Source organism: Barbus barbus (assembly GCF_936440315.1).
Source record: "Barbus barbus genome assembly, chromosome: 14".
In the NCBI taxonomy this organism is placed as follows: domain Eukaryota; kingdom Metazoa; phylum Chordata; class Actinopteri; order Cypriniformes; family Cyprinidae; genus Barbus; species Barbus barbus.
Window position 1 is genome coordinate 5,937,725 of NC_136742.1, and position 26,241 is coordinate 5,963,965.

General features: G+C 37.4%; 1 protein-coding gene across 1 annotated transcript in view; it reads right to left on the reverse strand.

Annotated features, from left to right (window-relative positions):
* Positions 1–154: 154 nt before the first annotated feature.
* The window catches only part of LOC306880252 (neurexin-3b), a gene marked incomplete at its 5' end in the record, with an annotated part of 335,517 nt that continues 309,430 nt past the window's right edge, over positions 155–26,241 (reverse strand). The window contains 4 exons of the mRNA XM_079433664.1: positions 155–3,109; positions 13,782–13,860; positions 24,598–24,908; positions 25,997–26,086. Of these exons, the coding sequence (XP_079289790.1) occupies positions 2,151–3,109; positions 13,782–13,860; positions 24,598–24,908; positions 25,997–26,086 (1,439 nt within the window). The 3' untranslated portion in view covers positions 155–2,150. The remainder of the gene's footprint in view (positions 3,110–13,781; positions 13,861–24,597; positions 24,909–25,996; positions 26,087–26,241) is intronic.

Below are 26,241 nucleotides of genomic sequence, written 5' to 3' on the forward strand. Positions count from 1 at the left end.
ATTTTCTCCATAAGCATTTTTCCCCAAAGGCAGAAATTCTTAAAAAACACCATAACAATTTCAACCATAAAAGTATTTACAAATCAAGACATGAATAATTATTTGCAATATCATAATCCAGTGGAATGTCAGAAAATTTCACACTAGCCTTGAAAACAATTGGGAACGTTTTATTGCTGGACATAGTTGTCAAGAGTGAAAACAATTACTGATGAACTGAAAAAAAGAACACAAAATCAAAATTACAGCACACAACTCTTGAGTGCTGTGATGATAACAAAAAAGAATGAACATACATGAGAAAAAAAAAGAGGATTTGCAACTACTGCCAGCACGAATGCAACAAACCTAGAAGACTGCACGACAACAGCGCAACATGGTGGAAATCATAAATACACAGAATGTGAGACAGACTGAAAATAATTAAGAGTTTCAGAAATGTGGTGGCAGTATGAATCCAATCCATCGTCCACCTTTATTTTATGAGCTCTTGTAACCATATTTAAACAGAAAATAAGAACCAGTTGTAAAATAACCAGTAACACGGAGCTTTGATTGTGTGGAGGGTGATTTCTAGCAGTTAACATCTTATGGTTTTCGAACATCTGATTCAACACCATCAAGACAGATTAACACACAATACTCTTCCATAACACTTTATGCAGGTACAGTTGGGTCCAAACGTCTGGGACCACAGAGGTAAAATTCTTCTATTTTGCATGTATCAATTTTTTAATTTCTTGTCATAAAATAATATCATATAAGCAATTTGAATAAAATTTTAGAATTAGTTTGTGTACATCAATGGAAGCAGGGAAATCTGACCCTTTGTCAGATTTGAAGCTAGACAACAAGCTTATCTGATTAGCAACATAGAAGCTAGTGCAGAACGTTAAATATTTCTTCTTCACTGTTCATAATATTACTTTGTTCATTTATTTATTTTTTCTTCCAAAATTCTGAAACCTTTCGTTAATTTCCCTGCTTATATTAGGTTTTGCATATCAGATTTTCAACATGGGTTCAGACATTTGGACTTCACTGGATGAGCTGAAATGAACAAAGATGTTTGTTCCATTTGTACAGAAAGAGTATGAAAATGTCAAAATCAACTGTTATGTAAAATAATGAGCTACAAAGTACCGCATCTATGATGTAATAAAATATGTAAACATATTTATTGTTTGACACAGATGACTGTGACAACATGAAATATACACTTTTGTCTTCCTCAAATAAATTCATATTTCATCCCTCCTTCAGTCATCATGCTTTGTTCAGTTGATCCATATGCAAGTTGCGTGTGTAGCATATGACAGAAGTCAAAACTGAAAGAGGGATTCCTGAATTTAATGTTGAATGTCTCGTTTTCAATTTGTAAAAGATGGATGATTTTCAGTTGAATCTGCCTATACATGACAGAGCTCAATCAGAATACAAATGCAAATTAGTCCTTGACAGATACCGGAAGAGAAAAGGATGAGAAATAAAAGCAGAAACAAAGAAAAAAGGAGTATGTTAATACAATTTAAAAAATAAGTAATTTTTCCACAGTAAAACCCCAAAACACATTAAAAAATAAATAAATAAAAAAAGACAAACATACCATTTGTTTAATGGAACACTTTTCCAGCGTGGGTTAGAAAAGTACTGTTTTATGGCAAATTTTCCCACTTTGCATCTCCAAAACAACATCCTCTAGTTCTCCTCTTTGCAAAGATATCAGTACTACATCACACACATCACATGCATGTCCAAAATCATGACCATTACCCATGATCATCATTGATTTGTACAGGGTTACAATGGACTTGGTTGCTTTGTTTTTTCCTTCGTCTTTTTTTACACCAAGGATTTTGTACCTCAGAAAGTCACTTGAGGGATAACAATGTAACAATGAGATATTTTACACTGGCATTGTCCCACAACCAGACAGAAAGTAAGGTATCAAGGTCTCCAGAGTCCTATTTGCCTTCTCCCTATGCTTACCGTATGCTTAAGTGTGCTTCAAATCACATAACTTGGAAATGGGTTCATTTTGACTCAATGTGTTTGAGTTCTTAAAGGATTTTCTGTGTAAAATCACTGTTTTCTGTTCAAGATTTCTCAGATATTGTTCTGTCTCTATGTTTTGTCATTCAGATTTTGTTTTATACATAGTATTCCTTGTCCTTATCTTTGGGTCTCTTGTTGCTGGCACCCTTAGTGCTGAGCTGTTTGTCTTTGACTACTGTGCCATTATTCTGTGCGGAATTGCTGATGTAGTTCCGTGTTTCATCTACCTGATAGGAGCCCTCGTCCCTGTTCCTGTATTTGTACATGGCATAGAGGAGGATGAGGATGCAAAGGGCAGCAGCAGAGACGATACCCACCACCATACCCGTAGTGCTGCTGGACTCACGTATTACCTCCGAGGCACCAGGAGGCACTCTCCTGATACCTGGCACGGTGGGCAGAGCGCTGGGGATGGTGCGCAACATGGGCTGGGTGATGTACGGCCCCCTCGGTTTGGTGCCGTCCATGTCGAAAGATGTGGGGAGTGGTAGTAGCACTATGTCCGGTTGGGGTTTGATCTCACGGTTGTTCATTTTCCCCGCTGGGATTTTAGGAACGGTCTCAGACGTGTCGGGTGATGCAGCTGAGCTCCTGAAGTCAGGCAGAGGCGGGATGGCCGTAGTCCTGCCTGCCTCAGAGGCCTTGCTAGGCTTAAAGTCCTTTACTTCCCACTTGGGTGCGAGAGCTTTGTAGCCACCTTCATAGGTCGACGTGGTCAAGATCTTATCTGTTACCAGGGAGAAGGTGGTGTAAAAATCTTCATCGTCAGTAGGGGGGAGGCTAGAGTCGAAGGCCTCCCCAGAGCCAAACCCCGATATCACCAAGCCATCACCATCATCATCACCATCATCATCATCATCACAATCATCGCTGCCTTGGTCCGACAAGCAAGGTACCCCCGCCTCGGTGGCAATTGACAGGGACTCTTTGGTGGTCTCAATAATGGTGAGGACAGGGTGAAGGGTCGGGGGAAAGGGGATGAAAGGGGCTCGAGTGGAAACAGGGGGGATGTCTATGGGATCCTCAACTAGAACAGGGATAACTAACTCCCCTCCTGACAAGCATAAGAAAAAGAAAGGAAATTAGTGTCCATTCAACTTTGGCTGCTTGCAAACAGGCAACTGTACATGACCAATTAAAGCAAAGCAAGAACATCTGGAAAGAAATATGACAAAAAACACTCGTCTAAACCAATGGCCAAAAACAAACCAAGAAAGAACTGAAAGAGAGAACAGAAATGTAAAAAATGGGAGGTCAATTTATCAAAAGGCTTGAAAGGACATGCAAGGTCTTGAGCTTTCTTTTTCGCATACTCTGTTTAACTGACCTCTACATAGATCACTGCAACTTCGAGTGACTGATACAAGCAAACCATGAACCTCTTTGTATAGCTAAGTATAGATTTGTGTAGAAAGGTTAAAATACAAAACTGAGCCGATCCGGTTGTGAATTCAATGTTCAATTCACGTTGTGAATTCATTTAGGAAATTTATGTCTTAGCATCATGTTGGATCAATGAACATAAGACCAATGAAGAGCGTAATATATACACTCCCAAACAATACAATTATTGTACTGAGATTTCTAATTTTCTGAGCGGCTTATCAAGACTGTATAGAAAATCACTTTATTTATTTTCTCTTTCAAGTCTGTCACACTTGAGATAAAAGCCAATTGCCTTTTGACAGTTCTTATGAAATTGCCACAATGGCACAAGTCACATGACAGTTCAACAACACCTGAATGCTTAGTCTCATATCTGAACACTATGTCATACCATATACAATTCGCATCACTCAATTTGACAGAGACGGTTTAATTTTTGAGAACATAAACACATTGGTCTTCACTGAAACAGATTGAATTTTAGTTAAAATGTAAAACCATTTTAGGTAAACTTGCATTCAGCTTGATTTACTGAATAAGGCCCAATGTTCTTATGATCGATTTACACAAACATGATTTTCTTGAAGGAGATCTTATTATAAATTTGACTTTTTTTTTTCATTCATTCAGATGGTGGTTGAAGCTGCTCAAACCTACGCCAAGGTAGCTTTGCTGATTACAAATAGAGGGCACTATAAGCAACACAGGTCTCAAACTGCTTTGTACATTGCCTATTTGGTTATTGTTGTTATTGGTTGTTGTTATTCTTTTATTATCTGTGTCCTGTCCTGTTGCTGTCTTTCTGTTGCACTGTGGAGCGTCTGTCACTAAAACAAATTCCTTGTATGTGTAAATGTACTTGGCCAATAAAGCTCATTCTCAAACAATGGACCAAAAGTAATAAAAGGAGAGGAAAGAAAAATAAAAGCAATGCAAAAAATGGTTTATGATTAGAGCAAAGCACTAGAAACATTCGCAAACCAAATGCACAGAGAGTCAAAAAGAGAGTAGTAAAGTACATAAAAGAAAATAAGTCTAAAAAATAAGCCCATAAAACAATTCATCAAAAGGTGGAAGCATACCATCAGTTCTGTGACTTACATCAACAAATTGCCCGCATGATTTTGGCAGGAAGAAAAAATTTACAAAAAATTAAGAAAGTTGTGTAAGAATGCTTGGGGATAAGTATGGTTAATCTGTAATGATTTAATTAGGCAATCAATTTATCCTCTGATTTTCTCATATTTTTTCTTAGACAAGATGATACAGGGAGGCAACGACACACATTCACACCATGACATGAAAAATAACTTCACCATTCTGCTCATTTGTTCTTTCTTTTGATAAATAAATCCTTTTCTCTACAAAAGAAAACTGTACATTTTCTTTTTTTAAGATAATTTTGCTTACAGATACATATTTTCTTTGTTCTTTTTTTAAATTAATTCTTTAAATGATTGAATCATACTGTACCATTGCTAAGAGGAGAAAGGGAAGGGCAAAAGAGAGAAAGAGAGAGAGAGAGAGAGAGAGGGAGGCCTATGAACAGACTAGGAAGGAAATGACATAGATGGAAGTGAACGTGTACGTCAGTTGCCATGTCCATGTAAGGGCGGTACGAAGCGGTCGGGCGGCAATAGAGCTTTGGGCTGTAAGGAAGGGATGGGGATATACAAACAATGAGCATATACATGCCCATCTACCAGATCATATAGCACTCTCAAGACTGACACTCTTACAAACCCTAAGCTGCAACTTCTGTCCCATGCAGTTTCCATTTTTAAATTTAGATTTCAACAATTTAGAAGTCAGATTTCAAACTGGGAAAAATGTTGATCAATATTTAACTGACTTTGAACATTTGGAGTAGATAGTGGTGAGGAATTAACATTTTGTTCCTTTTTTTTCCTTCATAAAAATTATGTGTATGTATAAATATATATATGGCTGTATATACAGGTATACAGTTCTCAAATGCTTTTAAATATTGACCAAGCTAAACAAGAAAAAAAAAGAGAGAAACTAAACAAGAATCAGTAAAGAAATAATAATAAAAAAATATACCAATGAACTTTGAAGGAGAATTCCATCCAAAAACCATTGCCAGAGATATGCTGAGAGCCAAACATCTGGACCACTTCATACTTCATACAAACATCAAACAGACAGCTCATGGTCAATTTTTATTACTACTTAATTTTAGGTTTGTATAAAAATCATACACAGAACTGACTTTAAAATCCAAGTGTTTGTTTGTTTGTTTATTTATCTAACCAAGCACAAAATGTTCCAAATGCCTCTAGTCAGCATACTGATTCGTGAAAACTATGGAAATACAGCATTTTGGATTGAATTCTCTTTTGAATAATTTTAAACAAAAACATTTATATATATATATATATATATATATATATATATATATATATATAGTGGATAGATAGAAATATACATATATAATTATACACAAACCAGAAGATATATATGTATACATGTATAAACACAAAAGCAATAAAAACACAAAATTGTCAAAATTACAATTCTCTCACACTATCAATATTAAAATAATCAGAAAGCACACAGTGAAGTCAAACAGAAGAGGGACACTGTACCGTCACCACCTTCACAACTAATAATATCATTATTAGTTTTCTTTTGTAAATCTCTAGTTAGTAGCTTGACAACACAAAGCAGGGATGTACTTCAGGAAAAGAGGGAAAATCACTTTTTTTTTTCACTGCAAGGTGATATCATGCTTTTTAACAAGTTGCACTTAGGGAAAGTAGAATCACAGCACTGCAAGCTGGGATCAGCAGGGCTGAGAACAGGGTTACAGGATATTGAGAAAGTCATGGGCAAAAGGCTGTGGGGTTACTGTATACACCTGTACCAACTTGAATCATACAGGTGAATCAACAAAATCTCACTACAAAGATAAAGACCTATTGATATTATGACCATTTGAACAAAGTTAATCCTGAATGCATCAAGCCAATTTAGGACAGAAATATTTGGCAGAGATCATTGTATAACCAACAGCCGTTCGCTCAGCATTAATGACAATAAAGACTGGGAATTCCATAAAATGGCATTCTTATAAGACAGAAACCATTTAACAGATATATTGAATAATCATAATACATTTGCATAAATATATTTATGTATGTATGTAGTAGATGTGAGAGATTAATATCTTGTGTGGCTGACCAGTATGGTTTTTTTTTTTATATAGTTGACGCTGTTACTGATTATATAGTGAGCTTCGTACAGCAACTGGCAAAAAATTGTTTTATCACAGCCTTGTTTACTGATTCCCTTGACCATCCTGAGCTAAATGAATTTATTGAGTAAGTGATTTTATTGGCTGCTCCAGATGATTTCATCAAGATGAAAGCATCGACTAAAACCACAGGCACAAAGACAGCGCCACAGCGGACTCTGGTAAATACTTTAATCTTACATTAGCACTTCAACAAGCAATGATAATTTTCACAGTGTTTTAGTTCAGCGCAAACATTGTGTGCTTGTCTTAGGGGACTATATTTGTTTTGCAGAGCGGAGATAGGAGGAAATGTTCTTTGGGCTAAGCTCCATTACAGAGCAAACACTTCTACACTGCATTAAGCCTCTAGCTCAGATAGATTGCAGAGTTCTCTGCATTTGCTTACAGGAGTTAATTCTTGTAAACAAATCTGAAGGGCCACCATCTTTCTCAGCTGTTAACACTCTCAAAAAAAACAATGTCTTCTGCACAGAACTTTCAGAGCGGAGAGAATGAGAAACGAAAGAAATTAACCATAACAGCTGACATTCACAGTAGTGCTCTCTCTCTCTCTCTCCTGTGTCCCCAACCAAATCCGAGCGTCCTCGGTATGGATATCCATGTCTAAACTCCGTGACCATCTTGCTTTCGCTGAGTCTTGCTAAACAGTGATGAATGCCGCAGGTGTGTGGGGCTAAACCTGCCTGATCCCCTAAAATAAGAGTCTATGTGAGCTGGCCCCTGTGGTTCAGAAAGCTCACCGCAGTCAAATCCTTTTGTGTCAGCCGTGCATTGTGCTCAACATGTGACTGTTGTGGTTTTCCTCCTTCACCTCAACCTCTGCTAACTCATCACCAGTGTAAGAACTAAAACGTGTGGGAAATGAGAAGTCTGCATAAGTGCTGAGGTTAATAGCGGTAGGGCATCTCCGCACAGATCTTGAGATACAAGAACTGGCTTATATGACATATCCTCAAAGTATCCAACTGGGCAATCTCTGAACTCTGAAATCCTCTGTTACAGTTAATCATGAATTTAAGTAGTATGAGCTCTTTATCATCCGTGAATTAATTATTGTTAAGTTAATAACATTCAACTACTTTTGAATAAATACATGAAAAAATGTTGTTGCTTTTTTTTGTGTCACACGTAAGTGCCCCAGCAATAATGGTTAATTCCGACTATGGGTCACCATACTTGGCCACATACCACTTCCCTTTCCCTTTTCCCTTTCCCCTTAATTGGGTAACACTTTAGAATACTGTTCCATCATTAATGAATAACTGCACAAGAACACGAGTAACACAATATTAGCACTCTAGTAACTACTAGTAACTAACTATTAATGAATTAGAAAGTAAAAGTGCTTAGTCGAATGTGGTAGTTCACTATTAGCTAATCAGTAACTATTATTTTTTCATACCTCCCTAAGAACTACTAAGAACTACTGTATACGGGTTCATAATTAATATGAATAATACATAATGTATAATTAATTCTAAAGTAAAGGTCATGGTAACCCACTAGTAATGACTCAAATATTACCAAATTCACAGTAAACCAAGGAATTACTAATTATTTGGATCAGTATTCTAAAGTGTAGATCATGATAACTCCCTAGTAATGACTGAAATCATTGTAAGCTTTTCAGACTGTTGTAAAGTATTGGATAGTAACTATTTAGGTGTTACTACATCCTTCTAAAGGAATTTCACATTTGAATCAGTATTCTAAAGTGAAGATCGTGATCGTAATCTATTAACTAGGCTATGCATAAAAACCTGTCTGTTTATGGGTGTCATGTCATAACAAATTCTTAAAACGACTGACTTTATATTTAATGTGAATTTAACATTGAAAGTTAATGTGAATAAAAACATTGTAAGTTAGGCTAATCATAACACTTTCATTGTACAGAAAGAGAGCAAAGAACATTTACATTATCAAAGAACATTTTCACTGAATCTAGTTCAAGCACTCTCAAAAACTCCCATTAAAATCACTGAAGCTGTTTACACTATGAAATTAATATCTTACAGATTCGTACACATATTTGCACTTGTTGTTTCTGACGTGAGAATTTGCCAGAAAGAGGTATTCAGTCAGCGAGCGAGTGAAGAAAACGCCGGCATTTTAGCGATGACTCATCTGAACACCTCTGATTGGTCATTGCATTCATAAGCTCAACAGATTTGGATGTGATTGGTTATAATGTGCAGTGCTATAAACGCGTCTGTCTCTGGCGCAGTGCTAGCCAGCGAACGCATATTTGAATTTAGCAGCTGATGATATGATGCACTGAACGTTCTAATCACGCCGGCGTGATTGTATTAAATATAGAAAATATTAATCTGCAATTTTTTTCTCTTTTGGAAGCTGCATTCAAAATCCACTTGGCTCAAAAATCTGAGGGGGCACGTGGAATGGGCATGACGCCTCTGATTATACCTGAAGTAATTACTTTTAGTCATTTTTAAAGGTGGGGCTTAGCTGGTCAATTAGTTTGGCCTTCCCAGTTGTGATGTTTAGTTGCTGTCACTTTGTTTTCTCTAGTTTGTCTTTCTAAATGCCTCTCTAAGGGATCTTTTGGCATGGAGTGTCACAGACTGCTGGAACTTCATATCATATCTCGATGTGAGGTGTTAAATTAATATCCTCAACCAGAGGCATGCGACCACTGTCTGCTGCTCAATTTGTTGTATGGCCATTAAGCTAAATGTGTCAACTAAACAACCTTAAACTGATCTGAGAGCTGCTTGAAAGTGACAGCCGGCCCAATGGGGCCTGATTCAGTCCGTGTCAGTGGTTCAGTGACCCATTCCTCAGTCATGTTCTCTGTTCACCTCTCCATGCTCTTCCTGATTGATGTCTTGCTTTGAAGACTGTTTTTCCATCTTAATCAACCGAGGTGATGACAGCACAATGAAACCTTAGGGATCTTACAGACACAACATCAGTTTTACTTTAAACGACTCTTCCTTCTTGACTACACTGGTGCCAGCTTTTTCCCCTGTTTGATTAAAACATCAAGTACTTAGAATTCTGCCAGTTGTCTTTGTGCATGAGTTTGACTGAGTTTATTTTTAGTCTTAAGGGAAAGTTCATTCCTATGATCTATTCAGAAAATAAACTTCATTTATTTATTGATTATCCTATTTTTTTTAATTATTTTTTTTTAATATGAGATCCATATTAAACCATGTATAGGTGATTCCACTGTGGCTGTGTTTCTTTCAACATACATATTGGAAAAATGTACCTTTAACTCCAAAAACGCACCTATAAACAATTAATTGCAGTTTCCAGTTGAAATGAACACTGTCTGCATTAAAAAAAAAAAAACAACTAAAAAAAAAACACACTTGTGATGTACTTGCACTTGTGATTTATGATTACAGGGACAGATTATCGATTAATAAAACACAATACTATATTTTTGACTTCAAAAACACTTTTACCATACTGATTTGTAAAATAAAAATTTTTGATATTTGCATGTACGGCTTTTCTGTTGTAGTACACTTCTTCGGTAGCTATTCTAGTACAGCATTGCATTTGCAAGACGCAACACAATATGGGGCAGTCGTGGCCTAATGGATAGAGAGTTGGACTTGTAACCCGAAGGTCGTGGGTTCGAGTCTCAGGTCCGGCAGGGATTGTAGGTGGGGGAGTGAATAACCAACACTCTCTCCACCCTCAATACCACAACTGAAGTGAGACCCTTGAGCAAGGCACCGAACCCCTAACTGCTCCCCGGGCGCCGCAGCATTGGCTGCCCACTGCTCCGGGTGTATGTTCACTACTGTGTGTACACTTGGATGGGTTAAATGCAGAGCACACATTTCACTGCTGGTTATACTCTGTATAATTGTGTATGTAACAAATTATAAATTATTATAAAACAAATTATAATTATTAATTATTATTATAATATTGTTTTGCAGAAATATTGCCACAGGCATGTTTTTTCAATGACCCTGGGTTAGTTCCTATACACTGTATTTGTTTAAACTTCATGATTTGTAAAACCGATAATTTATTTGTTTATTTCATATCATGGCAAACTGGCCTGTCTCACCACACTACAATCACTATAATATTTTAGGGTTTCCCCATCTTAAAAATTCCAATGTAATCCCTGTTTTTGGTATAAATGTTTTATTAGCCTTTTTGTGGAATTCCCATTAGTTCAAATGTGTTTCACAGAACACAGTGCAAAAATACAAGAAACAACAACATCGGCAAGACATCAGACAATCAACATTTAAAGTCAATGACATTAGCACATAGACAGATGATAACAGCACACACGGTCAGCCTGTTAGCAAACTCATGGATGGAGAAGCACAAAAGATGGAGCCAGTAACACCCATGCAAGAGTCATGATGGAGATCTCCCATTGGGGGTCAGTTATTTTGCAATCAACGCATGCATCAAATGCGACTGATCAGTAGCAACAAATAGAAAAACAGATATACTTTGTGGCAATAAAAGTCTTTTTATGCCATCTGCATTCAAACAGACATGTCTATGCAGAAAGGCACAGAAATAAAGATGAGATCAGGGATGGAGGGGTATGGGGGAGTGGTCATTCTTTCACACACAACTTTCTTGAGACAGAATGGGGTTGCCTGCACAAGGCAAAAATAATAAATAAAACATATGATGGCAAGAAAAGATTTTGTTGCCTTTTATTTCCTGTTGTACAGAATGTGGGGATGTTTAATTTTAGCCTAATGGCACAAAACATAAAAATGAGGAAGAGAATTAAGTTTTTTTTTTCCAACCACCAAAATTCCATGCGGCACAAGATGAGGCGAAACAAGAGGATCAACTTTAATCCTGGAAAATGGAAGGATGAGGACATCAAAGAAAAAGCCCCCTAAGAGGGTAAAAAAAGAAAAGATTCTTGGAAATACAGCAAATAAACCCAAATCACATGAATGGAATGTCAAAGAGTGGATACAGTAGGAAGATGTTTTCCCACATGAAAAGGTTCAACCAAAACAGAACAGAACAGAAAGTATCATGCAAACTGTCCAAGAAATCTGAACTGAAGGTCAGACTGATGATGTGAATTTCTGTGTCAACATGAAATCATATGAGTGTGGTGGTTTGCGGCTAAGTGTACTCGTTTCGAATGTCAGATGAGAAGAAATGAAAGGTAACACTGGAACTGTCCCTTAGAATACTTCCTGTTGCCATTGAATTTGAGAGGACTTGGGGATGGTATTAGATTTAACACAGTTAGGGAGAATTTATCCAAAGCACAACTGTCTGCCATCAGGTTTCAAAACTAGTACAGAGTAAATCTTTGGATAATGAGCAGAGTGACCATGTAAGTTTGAGAAAAATATGCGGTAAAATTAACAAACAAATAAATAGGGGCCATCTGTAAAGTCAAAGGTAATGACGGACCATATGGATACTAGCTTGCAAGGTAAACGTGTATGACACGCTTTAAAAATGATAAAAACAAAACATTGTTTTTGCTGGAAGTCATTTTTACAACAGCAAACATGGTTTTAATTGGTGTATTTAGGAGTGGAAGGTTAAAAAAAACTGGTCAACGCAGGACATATGTTGCAGACCATCGAAGTTTCATTAACCAAACAAGCCTTGCATCCATAATGGCCTTGTAAACACTAAAATCAACAGCAGGGTTTCATATACTGAATACTGCGATGGCTGACGGCAGGAGTTACAATTAAAGCGAATCCCAAATTCTCTGAAAATTATGTTTTATCTTAGCTATACCAATTAATACATCATAGTTACAAAAATGTTTGTTTAACCTTGAGGAAACAGAGGCTATGTGTGGAGAAAGGTGAGCACAGAAATTCGAAGATATCTGTTCTCTATTAGATGTTTTAACGTAAGGCAAGCCTTCAATGTGAGGAAACAAAGGAACAAACAGGAAGGGGGAGTTGTTTCTGTTGCAGTTAGTCCTCTACACATCAGAAATCTCTATGCTCAAAGCATTATTATTATTTGATTTGTAAACAACTCAAAATGTATCATCTGTCAAAGACGCGCACACACACACACACACGCACTGCAAGAAATCCATTGTGTACAGGATTGATACATTTTGAAGCATCAGAGTGAACTACATGGAGTTTGATACTAATTTTGTACTTTTGTCATAAAGTTTGGCTCTCTGTTGATCACTGAGAGGACAAAATTAGTATAAACACACAACCATGTTAGTGACGTTCGGCCCCATAATCAAGTGTAACTCTGAAACAGCCCAATACTTCCTGGCTCATTTTATACCATCACAATATAATTCGCACGTCAACTGATTCAGGGAAATCAGCCCACAGACTTAAATATAACAGAATTTGGACACATAAATCACGTCTTAAAATGTATCAATGTCACTGCACAATAGACAACAAAATATCAAAGCAAGTGACATTTATTTAAAGAATAATAGATATACGGTTCAAAATTAAGGAAACCGCATTCTTTTCTTTCATCTGCTGCAATACTGTAATTTCTTTTAAATATCATAACTTGGAAGCAAATATCTATCTATCTATCTATCTATCTATCTATCTATCTATCTATCTATCTATCTATCTATCTATCTATCTATCTATCTATATCTATCTATCTATCTATCTATCTAATCTATAGCCCTAATTTAAATGTAATTAATTGACAGATGCTTTCTTTAAGTCAGATATTAGTGGAACATGTCCACAGTTAATGAATTGGATTCAAGTGACTTTTACCTAAAAGTTATTACAAAAAAAGTTAATCCTCAGAAGTCCTCAGAAAACATTTAGTAAGATTTGTTTGCAGATGCCATTTGGTTTGATATTTTATATTCTAACCCAGTAACATGCAGACATTTATTGTGACTTAAGTGTCCAAATACTATTGTACATCAGTGATATACCACTTTTTATCACTATAGACATATGTTTTTACTGCTATAGTTTTTGAGCTTAAAAAATTGCTTTTGAGGTTACACTGGTTTGTCATGGGGGTGATGCTTTGAGAGGGAGAACTCAAATAGAAGAGATTGAAAGACCAAGTTTAAGCAAGCACAACCATAACCGTAACATCCCACCTGTGTGTCCCCCGTCACACTCCTCCAGATCCTCATCGTCGCTGGAACATTCTGCAGAGGACACAATGTCATCTGTTGTCTGCTGGTTCAGCCAGAGACATGTGGAGACAAAACAAAAAGAACAAAGGTTTAAGTGAAGCCAAATCTACCAATACAAAGAGGATCATGGGTAAAAACAATGAAAACGCATCATTGCAGCAAGCATTATATTTTACTTCTCTCCCTTATTTCTCAAGGGCAGCAGACCGGGGACTGAAATGTCAGGGTTGTTTTTCTATTTGGGTTTATTTATGGTGGCTGACTTTTCATACATCTCCTACCATCTCCAGCTTCTCATGGGCCGTCACAGATCATCACCATCTCTGGACATTCGCCTTCTGCTCGCTCATCAGCACCTTCCTCTATCCCACAATTCTGATTTATGAACACACTTGTTCCCGCCTTCTCGTTCTCTCCCAGCCTGGACACTCTGGCAGTGTTGTATTTCACCCCACATGCACGCACAGCCTGTTAATCTGAGTGGATCGGTGCCTCGATAAAATAAGCCCTGTCACAAAGCAAGGGTTATGAAATCATAGCACTGATTGAGTTTGCAGTGCTCGGTGAGAGGACGGGCTCTAACTATTATTGAGTTTGACAGGCTAATGAAACAGAATTCGGCTGGAGCCTGGAAAAGTGCCTACGTACTAGGATAGAGAGGATGCTGTCGGGAAAAGTACATTTGTACTAATCTGCTCATATTTTGAGTGAGAGACACTCACCACCAAAATACTGAATATTTCTTGGGATGCTGGTATGCTAGTGTTCCTATCTTAATGTGATCTATCCAGGTCCGATTACATAACTACCAATCAATCATATTTTAGGGTAAGAACTACTGTATAGGTAAATATTTCTGAACTTTGTGCTCTAATCACAGCGCTGGCACCATGCACAATTTTCCTCTATGGCAATAAACTCAGAGGACCCACCTCTAAGAATGTTTAGATGTTTTTAAAGAGCATGCCTCAAGATGGAGCAGAATGCTACAGAAAATTATGTTGCAATTAAAAAATCAATTATGAGGTCCCTATTTGCCTCGATTACTGGATTCTGAATCCAGTACAAAAATAACGTCATGCATAATCAACCAATTCACTGTTTAAATTATGGATCATTAGTGTCACTTCAGAGTTCTCATGCACATCCACTAGTAAACAATAATATGTATCAGCCTATATGTAGCTAGTGTTGCGAATAGAGTTGTTATATTTGTAAGTTTTTGTGTTTAGAACATCTTAAGAATAAATAAGAATATTCTTAAGAAATGTTTTGGGGAATACAAAATATTCTTAACTTTATTCTTAAATTAGAAAATGAGAAGAAAATAGAAGTTAAAAATATTTTTTCATGAATCCAGCGCTATGATCTGGATTGGGTATTGGATTTGAGAGTTTAGACTAGATAAATTTTGGGGTTAGGGGTAAGAATTTAGGGTTGGAGGTTGGGAGAGATTATGTGTAAATCTCAATTTGCATACAGGGACGATAACCAAAACACCTGTGTTTTGAATTCGAAGTTGCAGATTAATAGTTACGAATGTGTAAAATGACATTATGACATAAACAAAATGACAGACACAAATGTGTACAACATACTTTTGCAATTTACTTCAGTCTCGCTGTACAACCACAAGTCATCACTTGTGGTTGTACAGCGATCTCACAGATCTGGCAGTACAACTTCAAATCCTAGCGCTTTGACTTTTGTTACTTATTTTGCGATATTCCTGTAGCAAAACTCACTTGTGCACTTTTGCTGCTAAAATACCTGCTAAAATAATAGGTTTAGGGTTTGAGCAGTGATTGTTTGTACAGTAAACGCTTTGTACAAAAAAGTATCTTAATCAACAGATTCTCAAAATCTGCTTAATTCAGCAATTTTTTGCAGGTTAGCAGAATGGTGAAAATTAGACCAGCTAGGACCAGCACGGAAATCCATTCTCAAAGGAATTGTCATAGTGCTGTTATAATGGTGCTGTATAACAGGATACTGATCCAGCCAAGTGACAGTTAATTCAGATGTGATCCTGTCACATTACCAGCGGATGTGGCATTGACAAACCTCCTCAAGATCAGAGAGTCCTCACCTCCCATAGTTTCTTACTGCTATTCACCACAGTTTCCCAGAGTGTGAAATCACAGCAGAGACTTGACAGATTTGTTCGTGCATGACCAGTCGCAGAAGTGGTGTCAGAGGACAGGACCAGACCATAACAGCTCAGAAATTACTTTCTGCCTACACAGAGCACCATAGAGACGACAGTAATGTCCCATCTACTGTTTGTGACCACAGCTAAGATATAAGGCCAATGCAAAAGAAATTACAGACTGCCTAGAGTGAACTACTCAGCTTCAGAACAACAAAGTGTATTCTGTTTAAGTAAAGGGTAGACTTAATAACACATCTTGTGTTAATGTACAAGTCTACAATCTAGCAGAACAAACCTCAGATTAACCTCAGTCTTTAAAAAACTTGCGCTGCTTTGCTGTCTACTCCCTGTAAGAGCACTATCATAGCTAAAATGGTACGTCATAAGAGACTGATTTAAAACATAAACATCAACTCTGTACATCATAAAAGTACACATATAATAGTTACTCAAGTAGAAGTAAAGGAATAAAGTTAATAATTACTACTATTACTAATTATTAATTAGTACTATTACTAAATACTAAAAAAGTTAAAAAGAGTTCAAAATTATCCAATGAAAAGACTAATCAAGTAGTAAGTTACTAGTTACTTTGGATCTGATTCATGATGTTGGTGAAGTTCATGAATTGTGTATTACAATAAGAATGTTTTCTACCCATTATGACCACAAGTGAGAGGTGGTGTGTCAAAATATTAATGTACTCTTCAAAATGCCATTAAATTAAAGAAGATAATCTGACAGTATAATATCAGTCACCAAAATGCATGTAAAGGGAACTTTTTCTTTCAAAAAGAAAATGAAATGGGAAGGTATCGGGAATAAGACAGAATTTACAGCATGCTTGACAATGATGAGCCTGTTTTCACTGTGACATCAAATCTAGTGTCACTAGCTGGCGTACTTTACAAAAAACGATTTCACAGCTGGCTAAATCCAATTTTGTCACAAAATCTCCATGCCATAAAAAAACTTATTTTGGGAGCAAAATATTCCTTGTTTTGGGAGGAAATCATTCCCCATTCTCTCACAGTACACATGAAGTCATGAGGGACTATACACGAGGAGGTCTAGAATTTTCAGAGTGCTGATATGCCATTGGTTGTGAGGTCATGTCATATTTAATAACTGTAATGGCCTGTAATAGGAGCACCCTGGTGAGTTTAGTGTCATCAATGCAATGCATCAAAGATATTCAGCTGTTTATTTAATGCAAGTGTCTACTAAAAGCCAAAGCCCTGAGCCGTGAGAAGATGAGTGGGTGGAGGATATAGCACTGTGAATAGCCAGACACTCTTGCGCCTCATTTTCTCGACTCATTTAGACTGCAGAATGTCTGTTTCACATGTTCTACAATGCAAACACTTCCAGAAACAAATATACACTCTCACTCTTCTGCTCTGTCATTCCCAACAAGATAGCCATCTCAGTGCCGGAAGCACTTGTTTCGATCGGGTCACTTCTGATCTGCATTATCATGTCAGATCTTGGCTTTGACAGATGGACACGAGAAAAGCTTGTATTACACAGAATCGATGCCGTCAGGCCGTATACCTGTCAAAGGCCTGCCACAAGTCTTTTTGCTCAAGCCTGTCTTCTGGGACGGTCGGAGGAAAATGCAAGATCAGAATGATATGCATTGTTGTCTGGCTAATGTCACCTTCACTGAGTGTCCTACAGGAGTTTGAATATGTAACACTGTATTGTAGACGTGACAAAGCATTGTATTGGATCCTTTAGGAGCCTGGCCAATGTTCCCTGTTTCCAACGAAACAGTGTGTATTGAGAACAGCAAATAAATTCAAATAAATCAGTGGCATTGCAGAATTCATTCTTCGTTCCTCAACCCTAAACATTGTTTTACCTGGATAAGATCTAATATTGATATTTGTGGAGTGTGGTCATGATGCATTTGTCTTCTGGAGTCAACATTATTTTCTGCTTTCTGGATAGAAGAGCCATATCAAAATAATACCTGCAATTTCCTTTTAGGTGAGGAGGTTAATGAAATCCCAGCAACAAAACAAACACAGATACAATCTGCTTTATCAAGATTTTTTATTCAGAAAAAAAAGATGTTAGATATTATGATTAGTTCTCAGAAAATATATAAGTAAGCTTATTTTGTTACCCCTTAGGCAAAACGTTTTTTTTCTTCCTATTTTACAAACAAATTTAGAAATATTATACATTTAAATTAAATATTATACTAAAATCACGCACATCAGTTGCAATTCTGTATTATTTAGTATGTGTCCTATACATTTGCATAATTAATTCCAAATAGGTAGAGCAGTGCAAAAGAAAAAAAAAAAAAACAGATTTAGTTTTAGGGATGTGAAGTGTATTTGTGCACCTTCTTTCATACACAGTACACGCCTGCGACTCCCCTCAGCACACTCTAATTGTACCAAGCCATAGCAGGCAGTTTCAAACAGGGTCATTTATCTTTCAGGGAAAAGGAAATGGTCTTTGGCCTTGATCTTTAATCACTCCCCAGCCGCAGTGTGCAAGGTCATCAGAGAAGTGGTGACAAACAGTTGTATAGAACTGCCCTCGTCGCACTGAGACTCGCTGACTAAAATTAGAGAGCGACACGGGCCCAACAGGATGTTTCAATTACAGCCCGAGATCAGGACAGGAAAAAATGAAGCATCCAGTTACTGCGTGTGGCTCCGTGTGTAATGGAGATGCAGAGGGAAAGGGAAATCTGGGCAGAGACACACACAGGACAGAGAAGAGGCAGAGAGGTGCAAAGGCCACAAAGGATTAGAATCCACAAGGATTATAGAAAAATCTGTTTTCCAAGAAGAAGAGATTTTGCTGCTAATGCTGAACTCTATCTTCTTGCTTTTAAATTCATCATGGCACTACCATCGTGGAAAGCAATTAATTATCTCCTTATTTTTCATTCAAAATCTAATCGTACTTCATCAAGACAAACACTCAAATCACAACGTATAAAGCTGGACATGAATGTAAATGCTATTTTAGTTCTTCTAAAAAAAAAGTGGCTATTTCATTAGTTTATTTTAGCTGACATCTGTGAGCTTCCGAACCATCGTCCAGATAGCAGCCACATTCAGACAATAAATTATTCTTGAGATGTTTCATTACAGCATCAGAAAGAGACAGCAGCGTCTTTGCCCTGTGCTTATATACTCACTTTCATCCCCTTGCTGGCTAGAGAGGCTAAATGTGAGTGCAGCTGATTTGAATACTGATCTTGCTGTGACTTTCAGTGAGCACAATGTGGGATTCAGCCCTCAACGGCTGCAATTCAGATCTACTCCAGCCAAGACCTATACTGAAACTGAGGGATATTGTCAACAGTGATAATTCCATTCATCATAAAATCATGTATGACCATGTATGTTGAGCATATAATAAAATCATGGTTCCAAGAACTGAATGATAATAGGCTAAATCTAATATGTCCATCCTTTCATAGCTGTGATAAAGCGTTTCACTCTATTGAACTGATACATTTTGATCTCACCAATTCATATGAATCTATTTTTTTTGTTAATTACATAAATAATAATTGTAGTTATTATATATAACTAATACTATGCAGCAATTACTTCCTGTCTTCAAATCAATTTGGCTGTGACATTCTAAGAGTGCTGATATACAATCCTGCATGCACAGGTACTGTTCATTGTTTTTATCAGTCTGCCTTTGCATATTTCAGGCAGAATGTCATTCGGAAAGTCTTTGAATCATTTACTCAATTACTTCAAATAAAACCTGATAAAAATAAAAACTTTTGCGGGCAATATAATACATTTTGGGGACTGAATAGTCAGATACTTTTTATTCACTTTTTTTTTTTTTTATTCGTTTTTATTTAAGATAGCTAAAAGGGTACCTTGACAGTTGAACTACTTAATCATGAATTAATCATGAATAGTTTGACAACTACAGTATCAAAGTTACTTTATCAATACTTTTTACACAAGCTGTTGTACGAAACTTTGTGTTACATGCTTACATTAATGCCGCTATTTGTTTTTGTAACACCTTTAGCTTCTTAGTGTCAGGGGAGCTGAGATAGATTGAGGCGATTGTTTACACTCATGCAGAGCAGAGGATTGTTGCTTCCCTGGGCCACATGTTCACACGCATCCCCTGCATGCTTTTTTCTAATGAGCCCTTCAACTTGGAAGTCCCCCATCCATCTGTCACCTTCACGTAATTGGGACCACCGAGTTATCCCAAGGCACCCAGCATCAATCTCTCTGTGTGTGGCATGAGAAAAAGAGTGGGAAGTGAAATTATCACACGGATCGCAAAGAAGTACCTTGTTGCTGCTGCTGACCTTTACATGATTCTAATCTAATGAGCTCTGTGCTCATCTGCAAGCAACCACTGCGGAGCCATAAGGCGATGAAATTCAGGCTGAAGTGACAACATATAGGTATTGTTGTGAATCAGCTACACCCTGAGATCATAAAATGGCACATGGATTGCAGAGAAATGAGAATCTGCTGAAGTGAAAGCTGTTTGTGAAACTTCAAATGAATAAGACTAGTGAATAGTATTCTCTAATATAATGTGTTACTGAAGAACGGGAACAATATATATTTTTTAAAAATACATGACAATCCAACAATATTATTTCGAATGCAATAATCTTTTTTGCCACAAATACAATTTACATTAAATCCAACATGATTTCAGATGCTAGCATTTAACTAAATATTCCACTATAAAAAGAGAATATCTACAATGCCATGCAAAAACTAAAATCTGTTCTTTTACAGAAAACAGCAGAGCCACTAAATGACACTGGAAAATCCCAATCTGCTATAGAGTGTGCGAGCGTGTTGTCTTACCATTTTCACATTACTTTTCTCACCTCTTTTTTACTTTCACCTCATCACACTCAACACAAATGGCCTTTTTCTCTCCTCCCCCACACTTAAATACCAAACAATCAAGCCGTGTCCTGTCAGCTACATTAACTACAGCAACTGAGTGTGTTGGAAGCCATAGTCTTTCTTTCTGTTCAGTGGAAATGAGAATTCCCCACTGCTACTCTCCTTTAAGTGCAAGACTTGCACAATCAGATAATGACTACATCCTCAACAGGCATGTATTTGAAGCAGTGGTGATGGAGTAGTCATCAAGCGTATCTAATGCTTGTGAGGCTTTCAGGTTTAGCCGTGACTCAAACATCGTTAAAATAGCACATAGCTGAAATCACTGGAATTAGTCATTCAGTTTGGAGGCAGATGATGAGAGGTGACGTAAACAGCTATACAAATTGAATGCTTATAGCTGGAATCTGGCATAATGCTACATCAGATAAAGACCATCATCTGTTTCATAACTGTCAGCAGGTGTCCAACTGCAATGATTAAAAGCGCCTACACACCAAGAATTGTATTGCATCAGAGAATTCTGCTAAATCATTGATTTCAATGAGACAACAGAACACTAGGGTTGGCATTCTGCAACTTTTGCTTAAACTCAGACACAGACATCCATTGATGGATGAGAAGCAGGTTTAGTTGTGCTTTTTTCAATCCAATTCACTGTATTATCTGTGTTTCCACACTCTCAAGATGTATCTTGCTCTGTCATAGATTGTTCCATCAGAGCTTCCTCTAGTCTATACAGTATGTGCCCTAACACCTCGATAAGGGGTCTGCAATACAATTCCAGGACAAAAACCACAGCTAACAGAGGGAATGTGCCCTTTACCTTGAGACAAATTTATCCCTGAGACACCCAGGTTGAGAAAAATGCTTACAGCCTAACTACATCTACAAAAACAGAATATGCTGCACAACTGCTTTCAGCTATTAGTATTGATGCTCCTATTATTGCTCCTTCAAGGGGCGCTGATTGCACCCTCTGTGAAAAAAACCCCGGCTACCAACACTAAACAACATGTGGTTGTGTGTGTATCTGCTAACATGCTCAGTGTGGTCTTCAGTCATGTCAGCATTTCTACAATGCCTCTTCCTTCTGTTGTTCCCCAGTGTGTAGAAGCATCATTGAGCAGACAGAGGCCCGGGGAGCAGTGAACAGCCTTTGCTGGAGATGAATGGATATGCACACTCTCACCAGATTTGCCCTCTTCTACCAGAGTTCAAGTGTGAGGCAAGACCTCTCCCAGGTGTCCCATCATTAATTAAGCATGAGATTGCTCTACTGTCCCTGCCTGGATCAGCTCAATCTGTCTATGGATAAAATATGATCGCACACCTCTTACTTCTCTGACCCTAGGGTGGCCTGAAAGGGTGGGGAGTCAGAGGACTGTGCCAAATAGCACCTTACAAGTTTAGCCACTAGACCCCAAACCACTCAGAACAGCCTAACATCAGCCACAGCCTGGGACCCTCAGGGGGTGGAAAACCTGTCAGCTTCTACAGGTACTTCTCTTGCTGTCTATGCTGATATGCAGCAAGGGAGCACTAAAAGTGAGACCTATGGAAAATTAATTTGTGGGCACAGCATGAATCAAACTGCCTGAGGGCCTGGAAATTGATCTGGGAGAGCTTGTCTTGGAAATAATGCTCTTAGAACAAACCCAAAATTGAGATCTTGTTGGAGTGGGAACATTCCTGTAGAAGTATTTTGACTATATTTATTAAAGATGTTGTGGCTAAAACCTAAATCTCTAATTTTGCTAATAATATGAGAGTGTCTTACAAAATTTACAAATCAAAGCAAAAAAATAAAGTGCACATAAAATGAGTGATTTGTTTCATTGAATCTCATTTAGAATGCATTACAGATTAATTAGCTTTCATGAGCATGCTATAGCACTTTCCTTGACCATAATATTGCAAAGCAAACATTGTCCTAACCCTAACCTAAACCCAACTAACTCAAGGGGAAATGATTGGTAAAATCAAAGGGCAATGATTGGTCGATCAGAATGGTACAGTCCCCAACCTTCAACCTAAGCCTAGTCCTAAACATCAACCCTAATACTACATCACCTAAAACCATGCACTAATATTCATCCATTTGGTCACATGAATGCTGGACCCAGCATCTTTAAGCATAACAGGTGGGCTGTCCATCACAAGGCTAAAATACACAGATAGATACACACATTCACACTCTAACTCACAACTACTGCAGTCTCTAGTTCACCTAACCTGCAGGTCTTTGGATTGTGGGGGAAATTTAAGTATTCAGATGAGTCACCCCAACATGGAAAGAACATACACAATCCACACAGAATGATCTCCTGAGTTAGCCATGACTCAACTGGGGACCTTTTGCTGTGAGGTAACAGTGATAATATCCTAACATAATATATAAATAACATTCACTCAGTGCTGCGACCTACTAGTTAACATGTTAAGGCATGCGTGATGTGAGTTTATGTCCAGCTCCTGTCTTACTGGAAATGTAGATGGTAAAAGGGCCAAGAAGGACAAAGAGCCTTCCTGTCCTGAAATTGTCTGCATGTGAGTTTGAGGGCTCTTATCAATAGTTGGGTTGTCAACACACTGATGAAGTCATGCTGCAGTCAGCACTGACATGATTATGCTTTATTATTATGCTGGTTGATCTGTTTAAAGGTGAGGCGAGAATAAGTCTTGGCCAGTCGGTGAGTGGTGCTCTAGGGAGAGTTATGGTTTTAATACGAGCACTGCTGCTTCAATTTTGCCCCTAGCATCAATGAAATGGTCAGCATGATCAGACATTCATTGGCCTCATGTCAGACTGTGTTAAAGAAAGCATTCTGATAGTTGACAGACTCCACAAAGCATCTAAACAGCACATATAGTACAGCACAGATAGAAATGCTTTGCTCACCCCCAGGGAAGATAGTTATCATATACAAGTTATCATATACACACCCTTATATTGTCCCAACACTTTATCATTTTCCTTCTTCTATTAAACACAAAACAAACCAAAAAAAGTATCTTATAATGCCAAGATCCAAAATGAAAAAAAAAAAAAGTATATTCAATGTTTTCTAAAACAAATGATAATGATAGCTTTGTGTGAGGAACAAACTAAATTAGATCCCCTCATTTAGAGCACACAAATACTGACTTTTTGGCACACTAGTCACATAAGGTATGCTGTTTTTAATGGCAATCCCCATTGTTTTTGCCATGGCTAAGGTAGAGGTGAAGATGTTATGACTTGGATTATAAGTGCATGACGCATATGAGTACTTTTATGGTGTTTTTAGTCAATTTTGGAGCATGTCATTACAACTCACCATCCATTTTCCATGTGTCAAAAAGTGATGCTTTTACCTTCAGTGTATATTCTTATTTTTTGTTGCACAGAAGAAATTAAGTCATAAATGTTTGGAACAACATGAGATGATAATCCCCCCCCCCATCTTTTTTAGTTTTTTTGTTGTTGTTTCTTTTTACATTTTACAGAACATGAACAAAACTTTTGAATGCTAGACACAGACTCTCAGCATGTCTCATTGGACAATTTCGATAGCTTTAATACTAAGAAGCCAGATGGCAAGGGTTTAGACATGAGGTCTCTTAACTTCTCTTGTCTTACATGAAAACATAAATGTTGTTTTTTTGCATAAAAAACAATGTTGAGCATTTGGCCACCCTCACAATTTTGTCTACATCCTTGGTTTAAGGAGACCAAATGGAGAAAATCAATGGATCTTACCTGAATGGTGGGTGGTGAACGCTGCTTGCGGGTAGTGGTGGTTGACAGGGTGGTGGTGGTCTCGATGAAGGTGGTGGACATCTCTGGGGGCATGGAGGTGGTGGTACGGGAGGGACTTCTGCTGGTGGGCACATCCCCCACCAGTCTCACACTGCCATTTATCTTGATGTTAGCATGACCTTCTGCTGCCATGTTGAGAACCTTCAGGCCATTGTAATAAAGACCAGAGAGCTGGCCTTGATATGGTCGCTTGCGGTCATTACCGCCTATTGAGATGGTGGCTTGGGTGTTAAAAATGGTCAGCTGACGACCTGAGGGGAAAACCAGTGAAGGAAGACACAATCAGAATGGGTTATATCAATTATTATATTATTATTATTTTTTATTTTTGTATTTTTTTTATTTAGCTTATTGATTAATGTTATCATTAATGGGCTATCTTTTAATACCCAGTCATAGTATTAAAAATTAAAATTATTATTATTATAATTTTTTTCTTTGCCGTGTTCACTGTGATATGCTTCTCATGCAAATGTTTTGGGGCAAATTCCACATGGCTTTTCATATGGTTAGAAATAGAAATGCAGGCAGATTAAGACTATTACACATTTACAATTCTATATTACAGCGGGCAAGGAAGAAAGCTCATCTCATAAATTTCAAAGGAATATCATGTTGATTCATGCATGCATGTAGAACCACTAATGGGATTTCAATGTGGTTTTAGACAGTGTTAAAGGGACTTTATAATAATCTTATGTAGTTTAGGCAATGACCTTTAAACGCATTTAATAATCCAAAGGACTTTAATGGTAAATTTGATAAATGGTCACCCCACCCTTTCATCCTGTTTTTGAATGAAACTGAAGAGGTGTCAGTCGATTTCATCACAGGCTTCAAACACAAAAGTGCGTTAGTCAGCAAAGTAGCACTTCACTTCAGCACCAATTTGTTGTCTTTGGAAACGTGCTGCATTAAGGGTTGGGTTTTTGGATTATTCGACCAATAACATTACCACTATGGAAGATCATTCCAAAGAAAAGTTAAAAACAAACATCCTGACTTTTGTTGAGTTTTGGTTTAGATTTAAAGTTGGAGTCCAGAAGCTACATACTTATGGCGTGTTATTCTTAGTTACCAGTCCCTTTAACTGGTCAATGATCTGATGGAAATAACAAAAGAGGATCACAATCCACATAAAAAAATAATACTCAACGGAAATATTACGTAATGGGAAGGGAAGTAAATTATGAACATTTTAGGTTAATTAGTGGCAAAAGGCTAAGCAAAGAATCATCAGACCTGGTTGGACAAAAATATAACGAAACGACATGACAAGGAGCATATGAACGCAAATTAAAATCAACGAAAAAAAACACTGAGGTCTTGTAAAGGTTACCTTTCTCATGTAGCCAATCTTCGACCGGCCGGGTATATTTGAAAGGGATTTTCTTATTAGCCATTTGATAACGCTCATTGTCGCTGTTGCCTTTAAAGTTTGAAAGACATCTTAGCACATTGCACATTTATACACTGTTTAAGAAGGTTTAGCCGTGTTTAAAATGATTTAGGTCTTGTTATCATAGGCAGTTTAGTTCATTGTAAGGTTAATTCAGTTGTAAGATTATAAGGCATTTTTATTAA